This window comes from Delphinapterus leucas, chromosome 3, assembly GCF_059928025.1.
Source record: "Delphinapterus leucas isolate spDelLeu-1000000601 "Yukka" chromosome 3, BTC_Dleu_Yukka2, whole genome shotgun sequence".
NCBI classification, from domain to species: domain Eukaryota; kingdom Metazoa; phylum Chordata; class Mammalia; order Artiodactyla; family Monodontidae; genus Delphinapterus; species Delphinapterus leucas.
The window spans coordinates 42,999,878-43,027,311 of NC_143131.1; the positions used below are offsets into that span (position 1 = coordinate 42,999,878).

Genomic DNA, 27,434 nt, shown 5'->3' on the forward strand with positions numbered 1-27,434 from the left:
ACATTAAGGGTAACCCCTTAACGTTTGTGGCAGGCAGGCTCCAAGATGGCCTGCAAGATCCCCACCTTCTGGTATTGTCACCTTTGTGTAATCTCCGCTTTTGGACTATGGGCTGGTCTAGTGCTTCACTTCTAGGTTACAGAATGTGGCAGAGATGATAGGATGTCACCTCCATGATTAGGTTATAAAAGATTATAGTTTCTGTCTTAATAGCAGATTAGCCTTCTTGGTTTGGACACTTCAGTGAAACAAACTGCCATGTTGGAGAGGCCCATGTGACAACGAACTGAGGACATCCTCTGGCCAGGAACCAACGCCCTCAGACTAACCACATCCCCCAGGAATTGAAATCTGCAAACAAAAACTCTAGCTTAGAAGAGGATCCTTTCATGGCTAATATTCCATTATATTGATATACCACATTCTGTTTATCCATTCACCTGCTGTTGGATATTTTGGTGGTTCCTAACTTCTAGCTACTGTGAACAGAGCTGCTATGAATACTGATGTACAAGTTTTTGTTTGAACACCTGTTTTCAGTTCCTTTGAGTATATACCTAGGAGTGGAATTGCTGGGTCATATGATAATCTTAAGTTTAACTTATTGAGGAAAAAGTGTGGTTTTTTTTAAAGTCTCTATAAGTTACAGTAAACTGCTACACAGTAATAGGTAACTCATGTGAAGTTAAAAATGAATTTGTAGCCAGGCAGAAAATTCCAAAATGTGGACTAATGAACTAAAGGGGAAAAACTTACCTTAGGTCTTACTTGCAAGTCATTATTGCTTTAGTAAACAGCATCTACTACATTCTCAAAATGCTTCTTTCACAGGCAAGATTTAAAAATAACACCAACAACAACTGCTCTGAAAGCTTATGGCTTGCCAGGTGCTGTGCTGCACCATACTACCCAGACAAGGAAACGAAAGTCCCCAGAATTCTTTCTTCTCACTTTCCACATCCTCCTTCAGAACATCTTCAGTCACATAGTTTCAGCTACCTCTAATACCCTGAAAACCATCAGTTCAACTGCTCTCATCTAATTTTCTCCTAAGCACCAATACCCTTATTTCTTAGTCAATCATATTTTCCCTTCTAGATGTTTCCCAGGCATTTAAAACTCAACTTGTCTCCCAATGAACTCATTCTCACCATGCATTCTTTTCCAAACCAGTCTCCTGGATTCCCTGTTTGGGGACTGGCAGCCAGCCAAACTAAGAATCTGAAGAGTCATTCTTAATGCCTTACCCCTTATTCCTAATAATCATTCATCAATCACCCACATTTACCCCCATCCCCATCCCAGTGTAACTGCCAAGCTCTTGGACGCTTTGAAACGCCACCAGGCATTTTTCCTCTGGCTGCTCCACCTATGGCATACCTAGAAAAATCCAATGCATATTTCAAGTCTAAACCCAAACATCATCTCATTGTGAGGGCTTCTTTAATTTCATTTTAACAAAATTGCTTTCTCCATCCTTTGTGATCCTAGAGCAACCTGTATATCCCTTTGATGTTAGGACACTTGTAACAATGCTTGTGTATTTAACGTGTTCAATTTTTTATGACTGCTCTGTGCTGATACCTCTCTGTACTTAACGTTTTGAGACCAATTCTTCCGGATATTTCAGTGATCTAGCACTGGAACAGGCATATAATCTTCACTCAATTCATGTCCGCTGAATTAAAAATAGTCGTCTGATTTATACTGCTCATTCACTCAATCAACTATCAAATATTTACTGAGTGACTTCCATGCACCAGAATCAACACGGGACAATGGGAATACAGTGGTGAACTAGCTGGACACGGCCCCTGCCTGACTCATGAGCTCATAATCCAACAGGTCACTGAGTTGATAATATCTTTATGACACTATGTTATTTAGGCTTTAACCTACTTCTTAGCAACATGGTATTTCCCATAAGAGCATATTTACTCTTCTGATTCATAAAGTAGTAATAAAAATTGGAAAGTTAAATTTCTTTTCAGTGAGTTGTAAATAAAATAATTTTATTTCCAGTGTCATTATCGCTGCACTAAAAACAAAACAAAGCCCCTCCTTGCGGTCTCAAGACATATGACTGCTTGTACAGTATATTTAAACATTTACAGGATGCCTCAACCATCCAGAACACAACTAAAAACTAGGAGCCATGGGGCAGCCAACAGAAATGTCCTCAAATTAACATCTTAAAGCTCACATGCTTAACACTCTAAAAGGTCCCTCAGGTCCACACAAAAATCTTGCCTAGAAAAAAAATGTGATCACACTTAGTTTCTTGGCTCCCTGCTCAAAGCATATTAGAAGCAGTAAATCATTATGTGGGAGACGGAGGAGAGATAGAATCCACCAGAGACAGGCACGTGGACAGTAGCAAAGAGAAATAGTTACAAAAGAGACTAAATCAAGAAATTACGAAATTAAAAAAAGAAAAAAGAGAAGATGAGATCAACAACAATTAAAGGGGAAAAAAAGGCAAATCAAATTACGGTACTGTGTATTTTAAACTTGTTTCTTTAATCAAGGGAAGTCCTTTCTAAAGAAAAATCATCTGTTAAGGTAATTTTGTTTACATTCTACAGTAGCTCTTTCAGACTGGAAGTATAACAATTTGATTAATTATTATTTCAGAGCCATATACTAGTTTCCTGAAAGAATTGTCAGAGGTGGTATGTTTACTTCTTGGGGGAACCACAGGTAATCTTGAGAGAATTTCATGTCAAAATTCAGCTGCATTAGTACTGAGATATAATTATTCTTCAAAAGGATCACAAAATCAAAAGCAAGTCGGATAAAACAAGTATAATGATACACACACCAAGAAATTAAGAATTGATCTTTGGTAAACCACAATCTGGGTAGGAAATTAAGGAACCTGGGACGGGGTAGATTGTCATCTCTTCTTACAATTAAAAGCCATAGTTTTGGCAGAAAAGTAAATAAATGGGACTCTTGATACTTGAACAGGGAACTGGAAACATACGTGGTACATGTAACAAAGAGTCTATGTGTGTGGTAGGGAGGTGTCTTGCTTGGCATAAAGCTCAAAACATCTTTAAATTGAAATGAGAGAGAAAATATGCCTTGATAAAATCCTACCTCCTTCCTAACATGGGTGTCCCTCAGAGGGACGACAGGTGTGCTGAAACATTATAGCCATTGGGGTGTCTAGTGAGGCTTGGGGCATAATCCCCCATTTCTTGTCATCACCTCTATCAGTACACAGTTTCTGTTTATCCCAATATACCAAAGAAGTATTATCATTTTCCACGTCTCTGGTGATGTGAAATACCTTGAGAAGCACTGGTGAAAAACAGTTTATCTTGCCATTCAAGGATCCTGGTGGTTTGACCCCATTAACCTTCCTAACCTTGGATCCTTCCACACCGTTTATGGGAATTGTACAGCAGCCAAAATGCCCTGCTCACATTTTTTGCCTTAAACCCATCATACTTCCCAAATGTGACCATCTCTGCTAATGACCTGTCCCTCTTCTGGGAATCTCCTTTCTCCCTATCTTCATATCTCCAAGTATAATCCATCCACAAGTCCTGTGTTATATGCCACCTGTGCCACAATCATTCCTTTTACTGCATTTGTACATAATCTTCCTTTTCTCACTGAAGAGCCAGAGTAGTTTATTATCTGTAGTGTTTGTCTGTGGGCCACGCAGTGCGGCTTGCGGGATCTCAGTTCCCCGACCAGGGACTGAACCTGGGCCACAGCAGTGAAAGCCCAGAATCCTAACCACTAGGCCACCAGGGAACTCCCCCATTATCTGTAGTTTTTAATGTCATGTGTAGGTAGCTTTCTATTTTGTACTATTGTTATTTATACACACAGTTTTTTAGTTTGCTAACTATAATTAAAGATCTTTGACAGCTAAATTTAAGGAAATGTACTCCAGCAAACATTTTCTGAGTACCTTTATGTGCCAAGTACTATACTAGGTGCAGAGGATATAAAAATTAATGTGGCTCCACTATCACCAGACTTATGTAGCATTGCTCTGAAAGTTGTAGCCAATAAAATAGGGCAGAAAGCTGATGTAAAAGACATCACAACCACTAGAAAAGAGACAAAATAGTCGTCATTGGCAGACGATTACTGCATACCTACAAATCCTAGAGAATTAACTGGAAAGCTTAGAACTAATAATATGGCTCCATGAGGTGATTAGGAACAAAATTTAAATGTTTTAAAATATCTTTGGGGCTTCCCTGGTGGCACAGTGGTTAAGCATCTGCCTGCCAATGCAGGGGACACAGGCTCGAGCCCTGATCCGGGAAGATCCCACATGCCACAGAGCAACTAAGCCCGTGCGCCACAACCAAGAGTAAGTCCCTGCTTGCCGCAACTAGAGGAAGCCCGCGCACATCAACGAAGACCCAATGCAGCCAAAAATAAATAAATAAAATAAATAAATTTTTAAAAAAATTTAAAAATTAATGCAATAACAATAAAATATGCTTATTTGGGGAAAAAATCCCAAAATGTGTATGAATCACACACACAAAACACGTTTGTATAAACGAAGCATCATATCGTGTTTCTAGAAGGAAAGACAAAATGATAAATAGAGAAAATTTAAAGGCACCTACAAACATAAAAAATATTAATCTGAGTTATCCAAAAAAATGCAAACTAAAATACAGTTCATCTCCAAATACTTGCCCAGTCTTGGTAGCAAGTATGTTCCTATTATCAGTCACATTATCAGAACCAGGTGCCATTAAACACATGGCTGCTATAAAGTCTTCAGATCTGAGAAATTTCTACATTATTCAGTTGACAATGTCACAGCAAAGAAGTATGAGAAAACAATGAATTCAAGTCTCTACATTTAATTGTGACCATCAAAGAAGAAATGGGTGATGTTATCCTACAGACCATAATACCAAAAATGGTCAATTATGCTAAACGTCAGCATTTCAATATAATAATTGGAGGAAGAGGAGAAGGAGAAAAACCAGTCCATGACCAGTCATCTTAAAGAAGAAGGTAGATAAAGGAAGGATGAAACTATACGAAGGGGAAAGAAGATTAAAGGCTAAAATGAATTTATCCTTGCAAAACTGTTAAGAAGAACAAAGAAGCAAAATAAACAAACAAACAAACAAAAACAGAGGGCATAAAAAGAATGATGTTCAGGCTTCCCTGGTGGCGCAGTGGTTGAGAGTCCGCCTGCCGATGCAGGGGACACGGGTTCGTGCCCCGGTCCGGGAGGATCCCACGTGCCGCGGAGCGGCTGGGCCCGTGGGCCATGGCCGCTGAGCCTGTGCGTCCGGAGCCTGTGCTCCGCAACGGGAGGGGCCACGACAGTGAGAGGCCCGCGTACCGCAAAAAAAAAAAAAAAGAATGATGTTCAATCCGGAAAGAGTTAAGAGAAAGGTAAATTTGAAGGTAGGAAAGCATGCATTAAGCATCTTTAAGTTAATTCAAGTCTCCAGGTCCAGAGAGATTACACACCAGGATAGCAGAAAAACTCAGATACCACCGCAAAACTACTCTAAGCATTGCTATGTAACCATGGAGAATGGGAACGTTACCAGAAGACTGGGGATAGGCCAATATCACTTGAGTTTTTTAAAATGGGATCATCATAAGCCATCATGGGGTCACTAAGAATAAGTCTTTCAAAATAATTCTCAGTTCCTTTTGGACTGGCTTGCCAGGTTGGTACATTTTGGGAATACCTCATTTCAGCAAAATATTTAACAAGTCTCTTGTTGTATCCTTGGGCAATAAAGAGAAAAGTAAACCAGATGACAGTAATTAGGCAGCCTGGTAACTGAATGAACAGCCATACCCTAAAATTCATGGATCTGTGCCAGCATGGAAAGGGTTGGGTCTTCTATGATTTGCAACCAACCTTGGTTCTCACAGCATTTTACACATAACTCTATTATAGCAATTATCTAACTGCATTATAGTTATATAATTACATGTCTATTACTCCCTATAGCCTGTGAACTCCCTGAAGGAATGATTACTAGTCATCTTGTTATCCCTAGCAGGGAGCATGGGACTGGCACAGAGTAGACAATTTGATACATGTCTGTAAGCTTTAACTGAATAAAAACTTTGAAGGTATCATTTCAAGATTTACAGATGGCACAAAGCTGAAAGAAATTGCTAATATTTTTGATGACAGAATAAAAAAAAAAAGTCAAAAAGCCCTTGACAAGCTGGAACTATGAGCCAGTGCTTACACAGTGAAATTTAATAGAGATATAAGTAATGTCTGGAACTTGGAATTATAAAAAAAAATCAACCGTGCATTAAAAACAGAAGAGACTTGACTTAAAACAGCTGGATATCTTGACAGTGAACCCAGTATGAACCAGTGGGGTGCTGTGGCAGGTAGTGTTGGCTTTGACAGAAATACAGTGCCTGAAGGAGACAGGTGAGAGTGTCACAGATCAGACCATATCTAGAGCATCATGCTTCTGGATACATGTTTTACAAGGACTACTCACAATTTAACACTTGTCCAAAAGCAGGCAACTAGGATGGTGATGGACCTGGAGACCACAGAATGTGGGAAACAGTTAAAGACATGAAAGAGACTTAGCTTGGAAAATGATCCTTCAGCGTATATGACAGCAAGTTTCATGCTTCTGACTTACTGTCTAGGGAGGATATATTATTTGTTGAGTATGGTTCCACAAAGCTAACTGGGTCCATTTTCGCAAAGAAGCAGAAAGTTAGATTTTAGTAAATTATAATTAATTGTAATAATTAAAACTCTTCAAGTGTGACATATTAACATGCTTTCTGAGACTGACTTTCTCAGCATGGAAGCACTCAATTTGAGACGGTACAGCCATACCTCAGGGATTTGAAAAGAGCAAATTCCTATCTGGTGTAACAAGTTTGACTAAGTAAACCCTGATTTAACATGTACGGTTTCATTTTATTTTATAAGATGAAAGCTGGAAGGCAGAATGCCGTAAGTAGCCTCAAATGACTTGTGAGACACATTTCTGAAGGAAATTGCATACACAACTTTTCTGACACTGCTCTTGAGAAGGATGGCTGGGGCTACTGCAGCAAACGCACCCATAACCCAGAGTGATGACAGATCATCTGTAAGACACTGCCATGCCTCATGTGGGTTGGACTCTCCAACGTGCCAGCAGGTAGGGGAGACCAGGAGCACCACTCTATTACATAGGTACACTGTAAAAGTATATAAAAATACGCAGGCAGTCAAGAGGAATGAATTTCTACACTCTATAACCATACACTCCCTCTCTTTTACACTGATTCCCAGACTCACTGACTGATTTAGAACAATTTTCCCAGCCAAAAAAAAACCCTTTAGCTCATCAACTAAAGAGCAACATATATTTAATATGCAATTTTTCAAACCATCCTTCAAACACCTTCAATAGCCAGTTACATCACCAGAGATGCACACCTACACATTTAAGATTAATTCAAATTCCAAGCAGAAGTCAAAAGTGCATTGAAATGTGACTTTACGTCCAGTGCAATGTAAGCAAGTCAATTTTTCAATGAATCTTGACTACATGTAAAATATCATCTGTTTCTGCGACAAACAAGTCTGTGCCATTAATCATATGCTTCCAGGTGCAACAACTCACATTCAAATTAAACCATGAAACAGCATCACAGTGTAAGGTTCACACAAACTGATCTTTTCACAGATTGTAGAGGAAAACACATACATTAAAAGAAGAAGCGGGAGAGAAATGTTACACAATAAAAACATCTGAAAGAGCTTAAGCACCCAAGCAGATAGAATTCTGGTTTTTGAGCTGCATAGGAATAAACGTTAAACAAAACTCAGAGCCTGCTCTTAAACAACGAATACATCATAAAAAAGATTTCTTTTTATAGTCACAGGACTGAGAGTTTTGCTGTTTATATCTATCCCAGCATACAAATCCATAGTACTGCCAGGACTGTCCCCTCTGACTTAACTGGGAAGCCAGACAGAAGAGTCTGCCTGGGCTTCTTTTAGTTCAGTTCAGTTTGTGTCCAAAACAGGCCCAAGAACCATCTCTTCTTCAGTCGCTACACTCCTGCCTGCCAGTTACACGGCTCCAAACATTTCCCTTCCAGCTACAGATTATTAAACTGTTTTGTTGTTTTAAAACTTGATTTAGAACTGCAGTAGATAACTTTTTTTGCTTCAGGCTCCCCTAGGTCAGCAAGCTGCAACAACGTTCGAACAGCGCAATAGCGTCCATTGCACATTAAAAGCAAGGATGGTGCCAGGAACCAGCAAAGTGATATATTCTAGGTTAGCCATGTCAGGCATTTTCCAATCCCAAAGCAGGTTTCATATAGTCAGCCCATGGGCCAGGGGATGCACATGGCTGTCCTGTACTTGCCCCCTTGTGTCCTCCTCTTGCCTCCCTTGTGTTCTTGTGACCTGCCCTACTGAACTCCCTGGACAAGTTTCCCAGGGAGCGACGGTACACAAGAGGGACGCAATCCTTTGAGAGTCCTTCCTTTCTGCCTTGGGTCTTACGCTGTACTGCTATAGGGCTTTATACTGCATCATCTGGCAAGCCACACATCATTCCCAGTTCTCAGTTGACTTCCCTTTAAAATGGTATCCCAGCCTAGCCTATTTGAGGGAAAAGCCGTAAAAAAAAAAAAAAAAAAGAGAGAGAGACAAAACTTAAAAACCAACAGTACAAATAAAAATGTTAATAGGCATACTGTCAAATCAAGGTTAAGAATTTAGCTCCTCTGATTAACGAATCAAGATGAGACTAGGATAGTCATCAAGATATTGAGATATAAAGATATGAGAACAAAAGCTTCATCTCAATAGTTTCTATGCTCTTACTTACTAGATTTCCTTCTTTTGTACTCATTATTTCTTTGCTCTCTTGTCCTCTTTCACAGAGATATTTTGTCCCAGATGACGAATGAAGGAGTATGTAAGGTTTTAATTTCATAACAGTCTTTGGAGAATTTTCCCAAAGTAATTTAACCTGAAGTTAAAGTTGTATATGATAGTTGCATGTGGTAGATTTCAAGGATTTTGAATAAAACAGACTAGCATCCTTTTAAGAGAACACTTTTTTTTAGAAAGTAGGATGAGGAGATAAACAGAACATTGCACCGACTAAGACTTAGACGAAAGAGAATTTTAGAATTAATTTATGCCTTAGAAATGGTCTTGACAATATTTAGCTAAATCAAATAACTTAAAAGATATCAGGACTTCAATATTTTAAGAAAATTTGGAGTGCAACCTTTTACAAAACCAATAATTCTTTCATAATACTACAAATGACTTAATAAAACCTACTAATGTGTAAACCTATATTTTTAAACATAGGGTTTTCTTAAACCAGAGTACAACCATACATGTCTTAAAACAGCAAGCTTTTAGTAATATTTTAAAGGACAGATAACTAACATCCGACTGATTTCTGCAAAAGCACAGTGTCCAAAGATGATAATGGTGGTAAGATGTCATGGTGGTACCAAAATCATATTAAATACCCAGTACCACTTTTAGTAGAGAACTCTTTTCAATAGTATACTGCATGCAAATAATCTAACTATTTAGGTCCTTTAAATCTGGGTAGTACTCAGTGCTTCCTGCATAAGGCAATGCAAAAAGATTTTCCTTTTATCTATTACTAAGAGGAAAACCATCTTATCTAACGTTGTTTTCAAATGGTCTCATTTTATTAAATCCTGTCTTGAAGATTAGGGGAGGAGGTTGACCATTAGTCTCTGACCATTAGCTTTGGTAGAGAAAAACTTTCAAGACTCGTTGAGTTCACACTCTCATTCTCTAATGCAAGAAGAAAAAAAATTTCTTTTTTGCGTTACGCGGGCCTCTCACTGTTGTGGCCTCTCCCGTTGCGGAGCACAGGCTCCGGACGCACAGGCTCTGCGGCCATGGCTCGCGGGCCTAGCCGCTCCGCGGCATGTGGGATCTTCCCGGACCAGGGCACGAACCCATGTCCCCTGCATCGGCAGGTGGACTCTCAACCATTGCGCCACCAGGGAAGCCCGAAAAGAATTTTTTGTATACCTTTAGACTCAAATTGAGCTGATCAGTTCAGAAAAGGGCAGAATTCGCTGGAACAGAGAGTCCCCAAACAATTATATTATAATCTCTTTTAGACTAGAACGAAAAAAATTAAGGGAAAGTGACACGTATAGTTTCTTGATGTTGTTGTTTCCTTTTTCCTTTTTTCTCCACTGACCTGAAGATTCAGAAACCTGAAGGAGAGAGAAGATAAGGGGTGGGAAGGTTCACCCAAGCAGAAAGCTGTATATTGTTTTAGTTCCAGGAAGTAACAGGACTAGGGAACAGTTAGGGTCCTATGTAGAGGTCAAGAAGATGTTTAATACCTGAAACAAAAAGGGCCACTATGAAGGAGAAGTTCCAAAGCTCAAAGCACCAAAACATCAAATCTACCTAGGACAGGACTAGGAGAAAGCATTTAACCTTAAAAAGAGGAGAGACAAAGTTGCTTGAAACAAACAAAAACACATGGGCCATGGCAAAGGCTGATAATAATTAAATATGTAGAACACAAGAGGCTTCAACCTAGATATCTGGACCTCATCTGAGATATTTGTTACTCTCATGTATTTCGCCCTGAATTGTTATTCCTTCATTTTAGGTAGAAGCATGGGACTGATGTGGCGTTGTTCCTCTCAGCTCCCTTGCATACATGGGCCCTTTCAAAGATTTGAAGAAATAAAGAACGCAACTTTGAAGAAATTTTTAAAAGTAGCTTCACCTAATAAAAAGGTTTTTGTGTTCAGTATTGCTCTGTCTTTTATCCACGATATGATTCCTGGTACACGTGTCAAAAATCTCCCAGTGTAATTCATTTGATTCTTTTTTTGAATCCTCATCCAAATCTGTAGCGTTCAGAGTTTAACTAAACTTCATGACAAGTAACACACATAATAAACTCAGAAAGAGAAAACAAACTTTTGATGGTACCATTAGAAAACCAAACTATATTAACCAGTTTTAGAGGATGGAGAGTAATCGACATTTCATTTCCCAGATTTCAGCTTCTGCTGCCTGTCGTCATTCTCACCCAGAACTAAGAAGACTACACAGTCAAATGTTTTCAGTGTTTCACAGCCTGAGCCTCTTACGATTTTTTATGGACACACACAGAATCTAAAATGACTAGGAAATTTTGTTTTAAGACTGTCCAGAGATACACCTAAAATCTTTAGGTAATTTTCCAGACTCTAGATTTAAGGTATAATAATTTTGGATCTTAACACATTACCATTTAAACAGATTTTCATCTGCTTAAGAAGAGACAACAGCCCCACATCTTGAAAAATACTTGCAAAAATAGACAGCTATATAAAAACGAGTAACTATCAAAGACAGCCCACATTTAAAAAAAATAAATGCATCTATTATCTACATTTAGAGCCCTGACAACTATGTTCCCGAGAAGCTGCCTCTGCATTTTTCACTTCCCAGCTAATATTAGATCCATCCTCACTGAGATTTAATCTAATTAGTAAGAGGAAAAAGTTATTGACATTGAAATCTACTTAGTGGACTTTGGAAGAAAAAGAAAACTGAGCCAAAGATTAGCACTCTGCCTCTGCGCCCTGAAGTGTGGACTGTTTAACAATATGGTAAGCCCATCATCAGTCCTGGTTGTACCACCAATTATGGTTTTAAGATAAAGAGGTTTTATAATTATGCACCCCAAATTTAAAATTCACCATCAACTTAAAGAAAAAGAATGTGGCAGTGGTGGCTCCCACTCCAAAGAACTTTTGGGATCATTGATGTTAAAGTCCAGAGAGAGAAAATATATTATGTTCTACCATCTTACCATATCATGTATAGACTACTGTAGATAAACATACCCACATCAATCTCAACCAGGCATTTTGCTGAGACTTGCAGAAATGAAACAAGGAAAGAAGCAAATGAAAAATACATTCCTTTTTATGCAAAAACAAGGTCTGGTTAAAACATTTTAACCAGAGGTGCAGTCTGGAGAGCATAAAATCAGCTTAAGAAGATAAATTGAAACAGGGAAGATTCCTGAACCAAAAAAAGGTATTTTACACACACACAAAATGTATTTTGTACATACTAATTATTCTAATGTGGTCTGGAATCAGATGCTTTCTAATATATTTGCTCACCTTAGCATTATTATTATTGGTTTTTCCCCTCAGCCTCCGACTTTCTCTAAGGCCTGCATCTTGCCATATTCAGAATTACCAACATGAATATTTTTCATAACTATAACTGCTCAGATTGGGAAGAGAATATTTTATAACTATGGTTTTGAGTATTTCTATGGAGTGAACCACACTGGTTTATTCTTAGGCATCTCTCTTTGTATAATGTATGTGTCATAGTACTTGTTTGATTAACTGAGGGTTGCTGTGGACAAACAAATCAATGTCTTCTTTTATTAGCACTGTGATTTTAAAAATCTACACATTAAATTGATGGATTTGATAACATCTTGATCTTAGGGTTTTAAGCACTTATATATTTAATCTTAACAATTCAGTTATATATGATTATCCAGAGATTGATATATTTTTTTTCTAAGTCTTTTCCCAGTCACATTTATCTTTTTTTAAACCATGGACGTTAACTTAGCCTATTTAAAATAATTCTTTACTGGAAAGCAATCCGAGAAAAGGGCCATAAGTCCTTCACAAAACATACTTTCAATGATTTTTAACCTGATATGATTGAAAGAATATCTTTTAATTTCTAAAGGTATAGAAAGTCTTACTGTGGTATAATTGACATATAATAAAGTACACATATTTAAAGTATACAATTTGATAAATTTCGACAAATGTATGCATCTATGAATACCATCACCACAATCAAGATAATAAATGTATACATCACCCCGCCCCAAATTTTCTCATGACCCTTTTAATCCTGCCATTCCACCTCTGCTCTCGTCTCCTGTCCCTATTCCTCAGGCAATCACTGAAATACCTTCTGTCACTAAATATTAGTTTGTATTTTCTAGAACCTTACATAAACAGGATATAAATTTATTCCAGTATGGGAATACTACTCTACTCAAAATGTTCCATTTTGTCTGGCTTCTTTCACTCTGTATAATTATTTCAAGATTCATCCATGTTGTGGCATGTGCCAATAGTTCATTCTTTTTTTATTGCTAAATACCACTTCATTGTATGGATATACAACAATTTGTTTATCCATTCACCAACTGATGATTCACCAACTGATTTGGGTTGTTTCCAGTTTTGTCCTATTACAAATAATGTTGCTGTGAACATTATGTACAGGATTTTGAGTAAATACAGGTTTTCATTTCTCCTAAGAGTGGAACGGCTTATTAGATTGGTTTGCATTTACCTTAAGAGACTGCCACACTGTTCTCCAAAGTGGTTGTATCATTTTACATCTCTGCTGGCAGTGAATGAGAGTTCCAGTTCTTCTACATCCTTGTCAATATTTGATATAGTCAGGCTTTTTAATTTTAAATATTTTAATACGTGTGTGGTGATTTTAATTTGTATTTCCCTAATGACTAATAACGCTAAGCATCTTTGAATGTCCTTATTTACTTTCTTTACATTTTCTTTGATGAAGTATCTATTCAAATCTGTTGCCCATTTTTTAAGAGTATTGTTTCTTTTATTATTAAATTCTCAGTATTCTCTATATATTCTGGATTGAAGTTCTTTATCAGATATATGATTTCCAAATAATGTTTACCTAGCCTATGACTTGTCTTTTCACTAACAGTGTCTTTCAAAAAGCAGAAGTCTAAGTATTACGAAATCTAACATACCAATTTTCTTTTTATGGATTATGCATTTGGTGTCTTATCTAAGAAATCTTTGCAGAACCCAAGGTCACAACCCAAGGTCACAAAGATTTTCTCCTATGTTTTCTTCTGGGAGCTTTATATGTTTAGGTCTCATATTTAGGTCTAGGATCCATTTCGATTTAAATTTTTGTGCATGGTATAAGGTTCAAGTAATTCTAAATCTTGTGTCATATGTCATTATTTTTGTCTATTTGCTATTTCTAATCTTAATGGATTTTGGTCAGAAAACACATTATACATGGTCATGCATGTAAAAATTTTATGTGTATATCAAAAGAATGTGTATTTTCTATTTGAGTATAAAATTATATAATTGTCAATTAGATCAAGTTTGTTAATTGGCTTTTTAAATGCTTTACATGCTTTTATTTACTTGATCTGCTGTCTTCTGAATAAAGTATGGCTAAATTCTTCTACTAATTATGGATCGGTTGACTTTTTCTTACATTTCTTACATTTTTCTTAGTTTTAGAATTATGCAGTTAAATATGTTAAGGTCAATACTCAGTTATTTTAGTATACCAATATAAAATATCATCATTCTCATTTACGTTCTTTGCTTTGAATTTCATTTCATCTGAAATTAATATTGCTTCTAGTACTTTCTTTTCAATGGCCTTTCTTTAGGGTATCTTTTCTATCCCTTTATTTTTACCTCACTGCATCTTTTTATTGTAGAAGTGTCTCTCATCATCAGATATAGCTGAATATTTTATACTCAGTGTTTTTATGCCACCCATATTATAAATGGGGAATTTACTCTATTTACAGTTATTGCAATTACTAATGTATATATAGATGTTTTCTATTTATCATAACTTTTTGTTCATTATTTTGTTTTGTTATTTTTTTTCCCATTCTTGCATTTTGCTGAATTTATCAAATCTTCTTTGCTTTCTCTCCTTGGAGTGAATTTATTTCATAAATTAAAAAAGAAAGTTCTCATGAAAAAAATGCACACAATACTAAAAAGCAACAATTCTACTGGAAACCAGTAAACTCTCACTCCACTCTCTAACATAACTTATTATATTAGTTGAATATGTAAACTTTCAGACATTTAAAAAAAGTATTTATGTATATATCATCCTTTTATTGTTAGAGTGTTAATTTTTTTTTCTTTTGCGGTATGTGGGCCTCTCATAGAATGTTAATTTTAAATTAATTTTTAAAGATAAAAATTTTAAAAAGAGACATATATATATATATATATATATATATATATACGGATTGCCAACAAACACATGAAAGGATGCTCAACATCACTAATAATTAGAGAAATGCAAATCAAAACTACAATGAGGTATCACCTCACACCAGTCAGAATGGCCATCATCAAAAAATCTACAAACAATAAATGCTGGAGAGGGTGTGGAGAAAAGGGAACCCTCTTGCACTGTTGGTGGCAATGTAAATTGATAGAGCCACTATGGAGAACAGTATGGAGGTTCATTAAAAAACTAAAAATAGAACTACCATACGACCCAGCAATCCCACTACTGGGCATATACCCTGAGAAAACCATAGTTCAGAAAGAGTCATGTACCACAATGCTCAGTGCAGCTCTATTTATAATAGCCAGGACATGGAAGCAACCTAAGTGTCCATCAACAGATGAATGGATAAAGAAGATGTGGTACATATATACAATGGAATATTACTTTGCCATAAAAAGAAATGAAACTGAGTTATTTGTAGTGAGGTGGATGGACCTAGAGTCTGTCATACAGAGTGAAGTCAGAAAGAGAAAAACAAATACCATATGCTAACACATATATATGGAATCTAAAAAAAAATGGTTCTGAAGAAACTAGGGGCAGAACAGGAATAAAGACACAGACATAGAGAATGGACTTGAGGACACGGGGAGGGGGAAGGGTAAGCTGGGACGAAGTGACAGAGTGGCATGGACTTATATATATTAAAAAAAAGTGTGAGATGGGTGTATATACATATACAGCCTCTTCAATAAGTGGTGCTGGGAAAACTGGACAGCTACATGTAAAGGTATGAAATTAGAACACTCCCTAACACCATACACAAAAATAAACTCAAAATGGATTAAAGACCTAAATGTAAGGCCAGACACTATAAAACTCTTAGAGGAAAATATAGGCAGAACATTCTATGGCATAAATCACAGCAAGACCCTTTTTAACCCACCTCCTAGAGAAATGGAAATAAAAACAAAAATAAACAAATAGGACCTAAGGATATATAATTTTAAATTAACTTTAAAGATTTATATTTAAACTTCAATTTTTCTTTTGTTAATTATAATCTTACTCTAAATACATAAAGAATATACTTTAATGTTTTTTTCTCTTTACCTAACTCTGCCATCTCCCATGCTGAAATCAGAAATAATGCTATTTTATTATGTGTGTTTCTATGATGACAATGAATGGTTTCTCCTTCTTCACAGTATGTCTAGGTATGGGTCTTTTCTTGGCACTCAGAGGGCTCACTAAATCTCAGTACTCTTTTTCATATTAGAGGCTCTTTTTCTATTGTTTTTTAAATTATTTTATTCTCCAGTTTCTCTTTACTCTCCTTTTAGAGCTCATGCTTCATAGAGAGATGCTGGAACTTCTGTAACTATTCCCTTTGACTCTTAAATCTTCTTTCATACTTACAAAGTATTCCTTTGAGAAGGCATTCTGAGGACATTCCCTTGCTCAGTCCTTAGTTTCACTAATTTACATATGAGTTATATCAACTGCCATTTTCATTTTAAATTTTTAAGTCACATTTTAATTTCCCAAGTTCTGTGTTACATTCTTTGTCATAGATACAAAACATTCCTCCATCTCTCTGAATGTCCTCTTCTGATCACTCTATTACCTCTAGATCCTTGGATATCTTTTCATCTGACTTTTGATTGGGTGTCTTTCTTTCATGGTGTTGGTTTTCCTCATACTGTGGTGTGTCATGATTATATGCTTATCTGTTGTTTGAAAATCTGTTTGCCAGCTCTTTTGTTTACCATTGCCTGTTTCCAGTGATTAACAGGGACAGACAAGTGGCTTGTCTCCCTTGTGTGTGGGCTTTCTAACCCACCTGGCAGTCAGTACATTACTGGAGCACTGCTCTGCCTGAGTCCAGCACCCACACTCAGGGATTTAGTTTGGGGGTAAACACAGCTGCTATCCACTACCTAACACAAGAAGAAAAGAAAAATAAAGGCATAGCTCCAAATGTAAATCCCCAATTAATAACTTTGATAAGCTCCCTGATTAATAATCCTGATGAATTCCCCTTCTATTTCATGTTTCCATTGTCTGTACCTCAAGCTTTGTCTTGCTTTCCTTTTTCTATTATAGATTTAAATCTATCTTTGTAATAGATTTATTGTTGTTTGTTTTCTGATATTATTGTCATATCATGAGATTTTGGCAAGGGGGAGAGAATAGACACAGTAAAAAAATCAATCTTCAATTCTCAATCATAAGAGCTTCCCGTAACTGTGTTAAAAATAATAATTAGGGCTCCCCTGGTGGCGCAGTGGTTGAGAGTCCGCCTGCCGATGCAGGGGACACGGGTTCGTGCCCCGGTCCGGGAAGATCCCACATGCCGTGGAGCGGCTAGGCCGGTGAGCCATGGCCGCTGAGCCTGCGCGTCTGGAGCCTGTGCTCCGCAACGGGAGAGGCCACAACAGTGAGAGGCCCGCGTACCACAAAAATAATAATAATAATTAACTTTATATGGTAAGTTCTTCACATTATTACCTCTCACAACAATGCCATAAATATCAGTAAATTTCAAGATTAAAATGATCAAGCATCATCATTATAGTCTTTAGACAATACTTTGGATCTTAAAATATTAAAAACCACAAATTTGTGACACCTCAAAAACAAATCTAACCAGTTCTATTTCATCTGGCTCCAGCATACGTCAGAGAATCAATCCAGTCTGATAAGTGATGAATAGCTACAAACATATTACCTCTTCAACAATTGTCAAGTTGCTATTCCAATTATAGGAACATAGTAAAGCTATTTAATTTTTCTGAGAACTTCCATAATTGTTATGGCCAACATCACTCTCCCATGAAAATACCCAAAGAATTGGGCTCAGAGGAGTGAGTGAGTGAGTGAGTGAGTGTGTGTGTGTGTGTGTGTGTGTGTGTGTGTGTGTGTGTAGGGCGGGGTTGTATGGCAGAGCAGAAATTGTATCCTCAGGGCCCAGCATGTAGTTAGTATTCATTAACTATTCACTGAAATGAATTCAGCAACAACAGCAAAACAATTTGCCTCTGAAGCATCTAACATTACTCTAGCATCTTGGGGCACAATTTGGCAAATTTCCCTCCAGCTTAGAACTATGGATATATTTTATACAACATACAACAAACCTTTAAGACTATGTTGTGCTTTTCAGTCCTTCATAACTTTACAGTCTAGTATGGTGAATACCAGTATTGAGTACACAATTCAACTAGGATCATATAGAAAGGACAAAGAAGACATGACAGGGGGAAAGACAGCCTAGGAACAGATGGGACAAAAGTCAAAGAGGTGACAGTAGGCTTGGTTTACGCTAGGACAAGACTGAACCAAGTCCATTGTCACCTCCATGACTTTCATCTCTTCTGCTCCTTTCCCTAGACTTTGTGTGATGTCTTGTCCTTTCTGCACGATCCTAATCGCATGTTGTACTGTTATAGTACTTTCCATACCAGACTATAGTGTTTCTCAAAGACCACAGTCATAGCAACTTTGTTAAGTCAGTATTAGTTGTTATTTTATGGATGTTTGGTCTGCCTCACACTACCCACGCAAAAAGAAAACTTTGAGATTTATTAAAATGCCTACTGTACAAAATAAAACTAAAGAATTGACAAAGTCAGGGATAAAGGGAAATAGAGGAAATAATCCTTTATAGTCCTGCACAGTTGTTAGAGACTGCCTCTATGGTTCCCAGAGGCTGATGTGAAGTAGATACTGTATATTTTTATATAAAAAATAAACTAGTTATGCTATACCAAAGAGGAGAACAGTTATCAGAATCTTCAGCTGCTAGAAAAGAAAGCAGCAATGGAGAAGTTAAATGCCTTGCCCAATGTCCCCTGGCTTGTTTTTTAGAGGAAAATACTAGTCTCTTGACTTCCAGTGCTGTTGCTGCAATATCACACTGAAACCAAATACACAGTGAAAATTAGTTGCTATTATGGCAACCCCTGGGAGAAACAGAAATACCTATTCCCCTGTGAGGGATAAGAAGTTAAGCTAAGAACCCAACACAAATGTTCTGTGAGGAAGCTGGGCAGAGTGAGAAGACATGAAATGACCTGACTGCCCCTAAAGAGGAAACAGTGGTGAGGCAGCAACCTCAGAGGCACATGAGAACCCTACTGCCAGGGGCTGGGAGGTTTAAAAGTCTGGGACACTAGTTTCTAGAACGTTCTATATACACACAGAGTCTTATGAAGCAAAGTGTAAGCGCTATACTAAACTATGACTGGGAAGACAGATTTTTAAAAATTTCCTAGGGCACTTCTCCAGAAGAAAACAAAAATTAAGGTCAGGTCTACATCAGCCAGTAACAGATTTCTGGGCCCCTAGATTCACTTCTTTGGCTCTGCTGACTGTTGGCTCAGTTTTCCCTTAGCAAGTGTAAAAAACGCTTGAACACCACCACCCTGGGATCCTGTTCAACCAATTCAGATAGCTGTGGCCTTTTAACTCACATCCAAGTGACTTGGCTTTATACCAATATCATTTCCCCTAGTAAAGCCTAAGCCTAAGTGAGAAAGTACACAGCTCAGAGAGCCAGGAGTTAACTGGCTGTTCCCATTCCAGAAAGGTCTGGTTCTTTTCCTAGATAAGGAAACAATACTATATCAAGATGTTTCGATCATTCAATATTACATATTACACTGGATCCACAACTATAAAAAGAGAATTAGTGGGAATACCACTGTCTATTCTTAAAGCATCTCTTCTGAGGTGCTTTAGGCAATTGAACTTTTCTTTTCCAGCCCAATCCCTTGGGAAATAAATAGTGATGATTTATTAAAACTTACATTTTACAGATAAGAAAACAACAACAAGAAGTTCAAATGCAGAGGGGGAGAGAGTGTCTTGAGGCTACACTCCACTTGCTGAACCACATTTTTTCCTTATAATTATACAACAGATACAGAACATGCACATTTACTTGTATGTAGCTGACTGTCACTCAGCTCAAAGCACGGTCCTAAGGTATTCTGTGGACCTGACCCCACTTGGGGCCCCCCCCTGTGCTGCCATGTTCCTTTGCCAGGGTCATGGTTTCTTGCCTCTCTTCCCATAGAAACCCACGTGGAGATGTCTAAAACAGTTTTCGAATGGCAAGTTGCTTTTTCCTATAGCAGCAAAGAATGTAGGCAATTCTACTTGTCTCTTACAGCAATGTGGCCACAATAACCTCTTCAGGTCTGTCTGCTTATACTCATTCTTTTTCTAATATACAACCAATTTATTGGTTTATATTGTCGTGTTTCCTCCTCTGTCTTTATTGTATAGCGTGACCTTCAGAGCCAGTGAGTATATTAAATTCATAGGTATTTAGTTGCATTATTTTTTTAATAGGAGGAAGTAGTGGCCATATAGAGGGGATAATCATAATATACAAAGGACAGTGAGAATGCATCAGATAAAAATTAAAGAGCTATTATTCCCTCCAAAGTAAGTTTTAATAAAAGATTCTGAAGGAAGAAATCTTTATTTTGGAGAAAGACATCAAATGGCCTGGGTACAAAAAGCAGGAATTACAAGAAGCAGGCAGCAGTGCCCCCTGGGCTGCCTGTTAAGAAGTCTGCCCTGTGCAGTTTCTGGAGAAATTAAGAAATGCAAATAACCTGGACAGATTAACAGCACCCGGAGATAACTAGCAGCATACAAAGAAACAGCACCTTTCAGTATGAGGAGGCGTATTCCTCCAGGCAAACAAAGAAACAGGACAGAGTCAACATCTGTTTCATATAACAGCTTGGCTGCTGAAAGAAGCAACCTTTAAAAAATGGCTTAGCTGACAATCCTTAAAAATCATTCAGTCACTATTGCATGGGCTGAAGTAAATGGGTAAATGAACACAACTTGCACTTTCCATACGACCCTCACCTCCTTCCTCTAAAGAAAAGAAAATAAAGTGCAAACAAACATCCTCATGAACTTCCCTTTTGATTGACAACTAGCAGCAATGAATACTGAAGTGTAAAAGACAGCTAACTGCTTTTTAACATTTCTTTGCTTTCCCAAAGTCAACTGGGAAGACAAGACTGCCAAAGAGTGTATTGGGTGGGGATGGTGGCCAGGATAGGGGGTGAGGAAACAATTCAGACATAACTCCTTAGGATATTAAGGGAAGAAAACAAGTCATTTGGCCAAACCAACCATGGTTCCAGAATTCAGTTCAAGAAAGAAAAAGGATGATGTCTGGATGCCTATCAATAAGTGGTAACAAACGAAACATGTTAAGAAACGAAATTTTCCTCTCTGGATTCTATCAATTTGTAAATGAAATTTCAAAATCAAGAGAGAGACACCTATGAATGCATAAAAATCTGTTCGTAGATTTAAGAACTGGACATTTTTAAGATGAAAAATTATCAGAGCTGTGATGTCACTGCAGTGTGACCACGCTTCCAACTCAGTTAAATGCCAAATGCTTCACTACCCTTAGTAATGTGGTTAAAATACATAAGCCAAACAGAATGAAAGCCATTAAGAGGTACTATGACAGACAAGAGATTTTTCAGGTGGAATCTGAAAACAGAAAGAAAGGTGATTAGGTGGAAAGGGGCAAAAAACATTTACTACTAACACACATGTAGTGCCAAAAAATATGCTGGGCAGCTACCCAAGACCCCAACGAGGTGAGGTCCCTTCCCAGTGACTTTTCAGTTTAAATAGGTATAATGCAATGAAGGAAAAGATCACCTTGTCTACGAGGGAGGGAGGCATGACCACAAAAAGAAAAAGCAATCAATATGTGACCTGTGTTGTTTTCAGAGACCTTGGGGTAAAAAGGCTTTATTGAAAGGTGTTTTTGCGGGGTATGAGGGAGTGAGGATATAATTATAATAAAAGCAAATCTTCCAAAAATGTTAGCTATGGGCCAGGTGGTCTCTAAGTACTTGACCTACATTGACTAATTTAGTCCTCACAAGGATTATATGATGTAGGGACTATTATTACTGCATTTTACAGATAAGGAAACAGAGATACAGGAAAGTAGACTTGCCTGGAAGCATGCAGAATGACTGGGCTTTGAAACAAGTCACCAGGAGGAAGGAAAATCCTTTGAAAGATTAACCTGCCTATCCAAAATCCTGCACGGTGTCTTGCACAGCAACCATAAAAATAAAAATAATAGAGCAAGACAAGCAGAGTAATCAATTAAAGCTAAAAGAGAAAGGATTTAGATTAGTTTCAAACAAACAAACAAAAAAAACCTTTCCAAATTAAAGAATATGCAGGGGAAAAAAAAAGTTCATTGAGCGATACCAGAGAATGTCCTTCGTCAGGATGGAAACTAACACTCAGCCTTGCTGGATGCTATTAGAAATAAATCCCTTCAAGTATGGAAGGGATTAACCTAGAAATTCATTTTAGGCCTATAAGAAGTCATATTTGGCTTTAAGCAAGGAGAGAAGTTAAGTAGACATCAAGAGTCTCCCCTTGTGTCCATTAGCCAGTCTATTCAGGGACTATGCTTGTCTTAACACTATAACCGCCACCATTTTCTAGAACTCAGCCTGAGCATATAATATGTACTCAGTAAATATTTGTTGACTGACTGAATTAGAAAAAATAAAAGAATATCAAAATGACATGTTTATGGAAGATTCTGTAAGTTTTGGAAACTATCTTGAATAAGGTAAGACTCTGCTTCAGAAGGTAGTCTTGAAGAAGTCAGAAGAGGGAAGCGCTGGAGCACTGAGGGCACTGGAGTCAGACCATAACTGAAGAAGAGTTTGACTTGAAAGACTTCTAGATAAGAACCTACTGGACAGGGGCTTCCCTGGTGGCTCAGTGGTTAAGAATCCGTCTGCCAATTCAGGGGACACAGGTTCGAGCCCTGGTCTGGGAAGATCCCACATGCCACGGAGCAACTAAGCCTGTGTGCCGCACCTACTGAGCCTGCGCTCTAGAGCCGGCGAGCCACAATGATTGAAGCCTGCGCGCCACAACAACTGAAGCCCATGCACCTAGAGCCCATGCTCCGCAACAAGAGAAGCCACCGCAATGAGAAGCCCGCCCACTGCAACGAAGAGTAGCCCCTGCTCGCCGCAGCTAGAGAAAGCCTGCGCGCAGCAACGAAGACCCAACACAGCCAAAAAGAATAAAAAAAAAAAGAAAAAGAACCTACTGTATAGCACAGGGAACTCTACTCAATACTCTGTAATGATCTATATGGGAACAGAATCTAAGAAAGGATGGACCTATGCATATGTATAACTGATTCACTTTGCTGTACAGCAGAAACTAACATAACATTATAAATCAACTATATTCCAATAAAAATTAATTTAAAAATAAAAATAATAAAAAAAGAAAGACCTCTAAAGAAAGGAGTAAGACAGAAAACGAATGATAAAAGCGGCTGCAATAATAAGGGATGACGTCCTAGAATTTTTCAGCAAAGAGCAAGATGTTCATGTTTAATCAGTACAGTGTTAATGAAAATAATCCAAACATGTGAAGACTTCAAATTGTTCATATAATAATGATAAAAGCATCAGCAGACAACACATGGGAGCACTTCTCTTGTGCTGGGCCCTGGGTAAAATGCTTTATGTATAGAGTATGTTGATTAAGCGCAAGTGCTCAGATCAACTCCCATACCTCCTCCAAATAACTTTGATCAAGCCATTTGATCTGTGTCTAGGTGTCCTGTGTCTCATTATCTGTGAGATAATAATAGCATCTATTCTCTAGGCATGAAGTTGCAAAGATTAAATGAGAATGTGTGGGGAGAGAAAATATAGGAAATTTTAGAGTTCTAATTTCACATAAAGACAGGAGTAATTGGTACAGCCTGATGAGTATGACAGGTAAGCTGAGGAGAGCAAGTCGTTCTCAAAATAGTGAAAACAGGACTCACCCATCATATCACTAGGCTGGGCTAACTATATCTCTCTTTGCTATAGTAAGTCATCCCTTACTTTATTCTTACTTTCCCCTTAATTTCATCATTTTCAAAAATTAATTTCAAATATTTCTTTTCATGCATGTCTCCATCCCTGAACCACGAGCGCCTTGAAGACAGGGGATATGTTTTAAATATCATTTATTCCCAGCCCCTAGAATCATGCTTGACACACAAATACTTGTGCTAGAATGACTACATGAACAACAGGAAAAGACCATATGAGAAAATTGATGTGAACGAGATTTACAGCAATTTTTTTTTTTTTTGCAGTACGCGGGCCTCTCACTGTTGTGGCCTCTCCCGTTGCGGAGCACAGGCTCAGGACGCGCAGGCTCAGCGGCCATGGCTCACGGGACCAGCCGCTCCGCAGCATGTGGGATCTTCCTGGGCCGGGGCACGAACCCGTGTCCCCTGCATCGGCAGGCGGACTCTCAACCACTGTGCCACTAGGGAAGCCCAAGATTTGTAGCAAATTTTAAGAGGAAGATACAAGAAATACCCTCATAGAAGACAAATTTGATAAGAACATATAATTATTTCTATATATACATAACACAAATTATGTAGTACATATATACAAACACACAACCATCTATCAGTGTGTGTGCAAACACAGTTTGTTATTAAGATCTACCCAAAGTGACTTTCTTTTAATTTAACTCCATTAGTCATTGTTATTTCATTCTAAACCATTTCTTCTTACTAGATAAGGAACAGAAGTTCATGCCTCTTCCTATTTTTAAAAAGTGAGAAATGTAACTTAAGGTTGATAAGGGGGTGATGGAAAGTCTTGGAACCATCTGGAAAGGGTAGAAGAAGGAATTTGAAGGGAGGAACAGGGGCCGTGCCGATCTTGGGAATTAACCCTAGGATAAGCAGAACTTTCTGAGCATTCTGCACTTCAGCACAATTCGGGCTCTTAGTATCTGCCTACCTTTATACCTATCTTCTTGAGTTTCTCCCTCGATTTCATAGTTTTCCCCTGGATTGACAACCTGACTGAACTCTGATTAACCTGTCTTCTGAGTTAACTCTCTACTGGTAAATAGCTGTTTCACATCTTCACACCCTGATCTTAAAATTCTCAGCTCTTTCCTCTTGAACTTAGAAATTCTTGGGTCAAGGAACCTCCTCTCAAACAATCTGATTTTAGGAGGTCATAATTCTTCTTAAATGTCACATATCTTATATTGGGACGAGCCTCTTGGTATGTAAGATTTACTCTACATCCCAGGAAAGCTATACTCTCTGTGTGTTAGTCTACTTTTCATGCATTCTTGGGTGAGACATGACCTAGGGCCTAGTCCTACCCCATGCAGAGTAGGTCCTCAAAAAATATTTGTTGGATAAAGGAATTAGTGAGTAAAAAGTCAAGGACTGAACTCCCTCCACTGCTTGCCTCTGAGCACACAATAGAGGGTACACAATTAGATTCTACTCAGAAAATCACCTTCTCCTTGAGACAGTCTCTCAACTGAAAACAGCTAGTAAAGTTCAGGGGAAGAAGAATCTGTGCTTAAGCTAGGAATTTGCTCTTCATTACCACCCGCCAAACACCACACATCACTAGCCTGAAACTAATGTATAGGTCCCAATCCCTGAAGCTCTATCTCATACCTACATCTCTCAACTATTACATCACAGAAGAGGCACAAACTAAAGCGTTTCCACCAAACTCTATGGTACCCGCTCCATTGTAATTTCCATTTCAACAATTGCCAGGGTACACACAGTTCTTTCAGCAAAATTAAACCTTGGGAACAGACAGATTCCCACCTTATACACCCCGTCCTCTAATTTGATCTTTTGAATTGTACTGATTTTCAATGGCACAGAGTCAAGATTATAATAAATTCCTTGATGTGTTCGCTTTTTAAAAATTGTCCAGATACATCCATTATTTATATCATCCAACTAAACGTCAATAATAAACACCTTATCAATTAATCAACAGTTTTGTACACCTGGAGGGTATTCAATAAAAACTTTGCATCTAGCCTAGTAATAATACATTTACTAAGTATCAACCATATTCAAAAATAATAGAATTCTCAAACCATTCATTTTGATTCCATGGATGTTTACACTATGTCCTCTGAAGCCACAAAGTAATATTAAAATATTCAATCTAAAAGAAGAGTCTTAAAATTTTTGCATAGAAAAATTATTCTATTACAAGAACATTCATGTTTTATAATTTTTGCAGTCAAAATGACAAAACCAACAACAAAGAAAAACCAGAATTTATCAACCATGGTTCATTTTAAATATTAATGCTGTAAAAGTCAAAGGTAGCTATATAGCTCTTTAAAACACACACCTGAAAAGATCAGCCAATATATCATTAGATAAAAATAAGAAGGCATCAAACACTATTGTGATAGCAGAAGGTTTGTGTCAATTTCATCAATCTAAAAATAGGTCACAGAATGAGCTTAAAAAAAAAACAGGGTAAGGTCAATATCACAAAGTGATTAAAGAGATGGAAGAGAACTTTCTTCTAAGTCATTAAACTCACCAATACTATACTGAACTCCAGAGCACTTACCATTTTCCTGTGGCATTAGAGAATTTAGTAGGTTCACTGAATTGACTGATTTCTTTGTTAACCTATTTACATGGGTTAAGACCCTGACTGACATAAAACACAACCAAAAAAAAAACCCCAGACAGAGAGTGTAATGAAAGGCTGAGTGATGTATAGTTTGGGGTGCAGCCTAGCCAATAAATGTGCTTGACCAGCAAAGAACCTATTGGCAAAGATTTATTATCGGAACAAATACATTCTAAAAAGATCTAATACAATAAAACCTGCAGTATGAATACAAACTACGCTAAAATACAGTTCTTTGCCCTGCATAACATATAGCTTATTTTTTATGATTATATTAAAACTCTCTTCATTTTGTTCATTGAAGAATAAATTTCATTAGCTAAGTAAAACCAAAGAGTACAGTGTATGAAATGGCATTAGTAGTGTAGTTCTTTAATCCACACAAAACAAAGTTTATGTTACTTAGAACTCTTCAACTACCTTTAAAATATATATAAAGAAAAGGAAATATTTCTAGGAAATGTATTATCAAGAGAAAAGGTAAAAATGAATCACCTCTGAGAAAAATACATCATCATTATGTTTTAATTATATGTAACACATTAATATGAACTTAGTAAAAGCTAGAGCCAGACATATAAGTGATCTTAAATGATATACCTCCAAGTTCTTTTACATTCAAGATGGCATTCTGGAATGGCACTGCTTTTATACTAAAACCTACAATTAGAAAACAGAAAAGAAAGAATTAGCAACTTAAGTTTTAAAAATGTATAAAATGCTCAAATGCTCTTTTTTAGGCAGATTGAGTTATTTTTCATAGTTCATATTTACACCAGAAACACATAATTTCCAAGACAAACAGTTAACCTAGTATTATCTTCTACCATTTTGCAAAA

General features: G+C 37.4%; 1 protein-coding gene across 1 annotated transcript in view; it reads right to left on the reverse strand.

Annotated features, from left to right (window-relative positions):
- Window positions 1-27,434, reverse strand: part of ARL15 (ARF like GTPase 15) — a 416,790-nt gene that overhangs the window by 234,508 nt on the left and 154,848 nt on the right. The window contains exon 4 of the mRNA XM_022597630.2: window positions 27,196-27,255. Within this exon, the coding sequence (XP_022453338.1) occupies window positions 27,196-27,255 (60 nt within the window). The remainder of the gene's footprint in view (window positions 1-27,195; window positions 27,256-27,434) is intronic.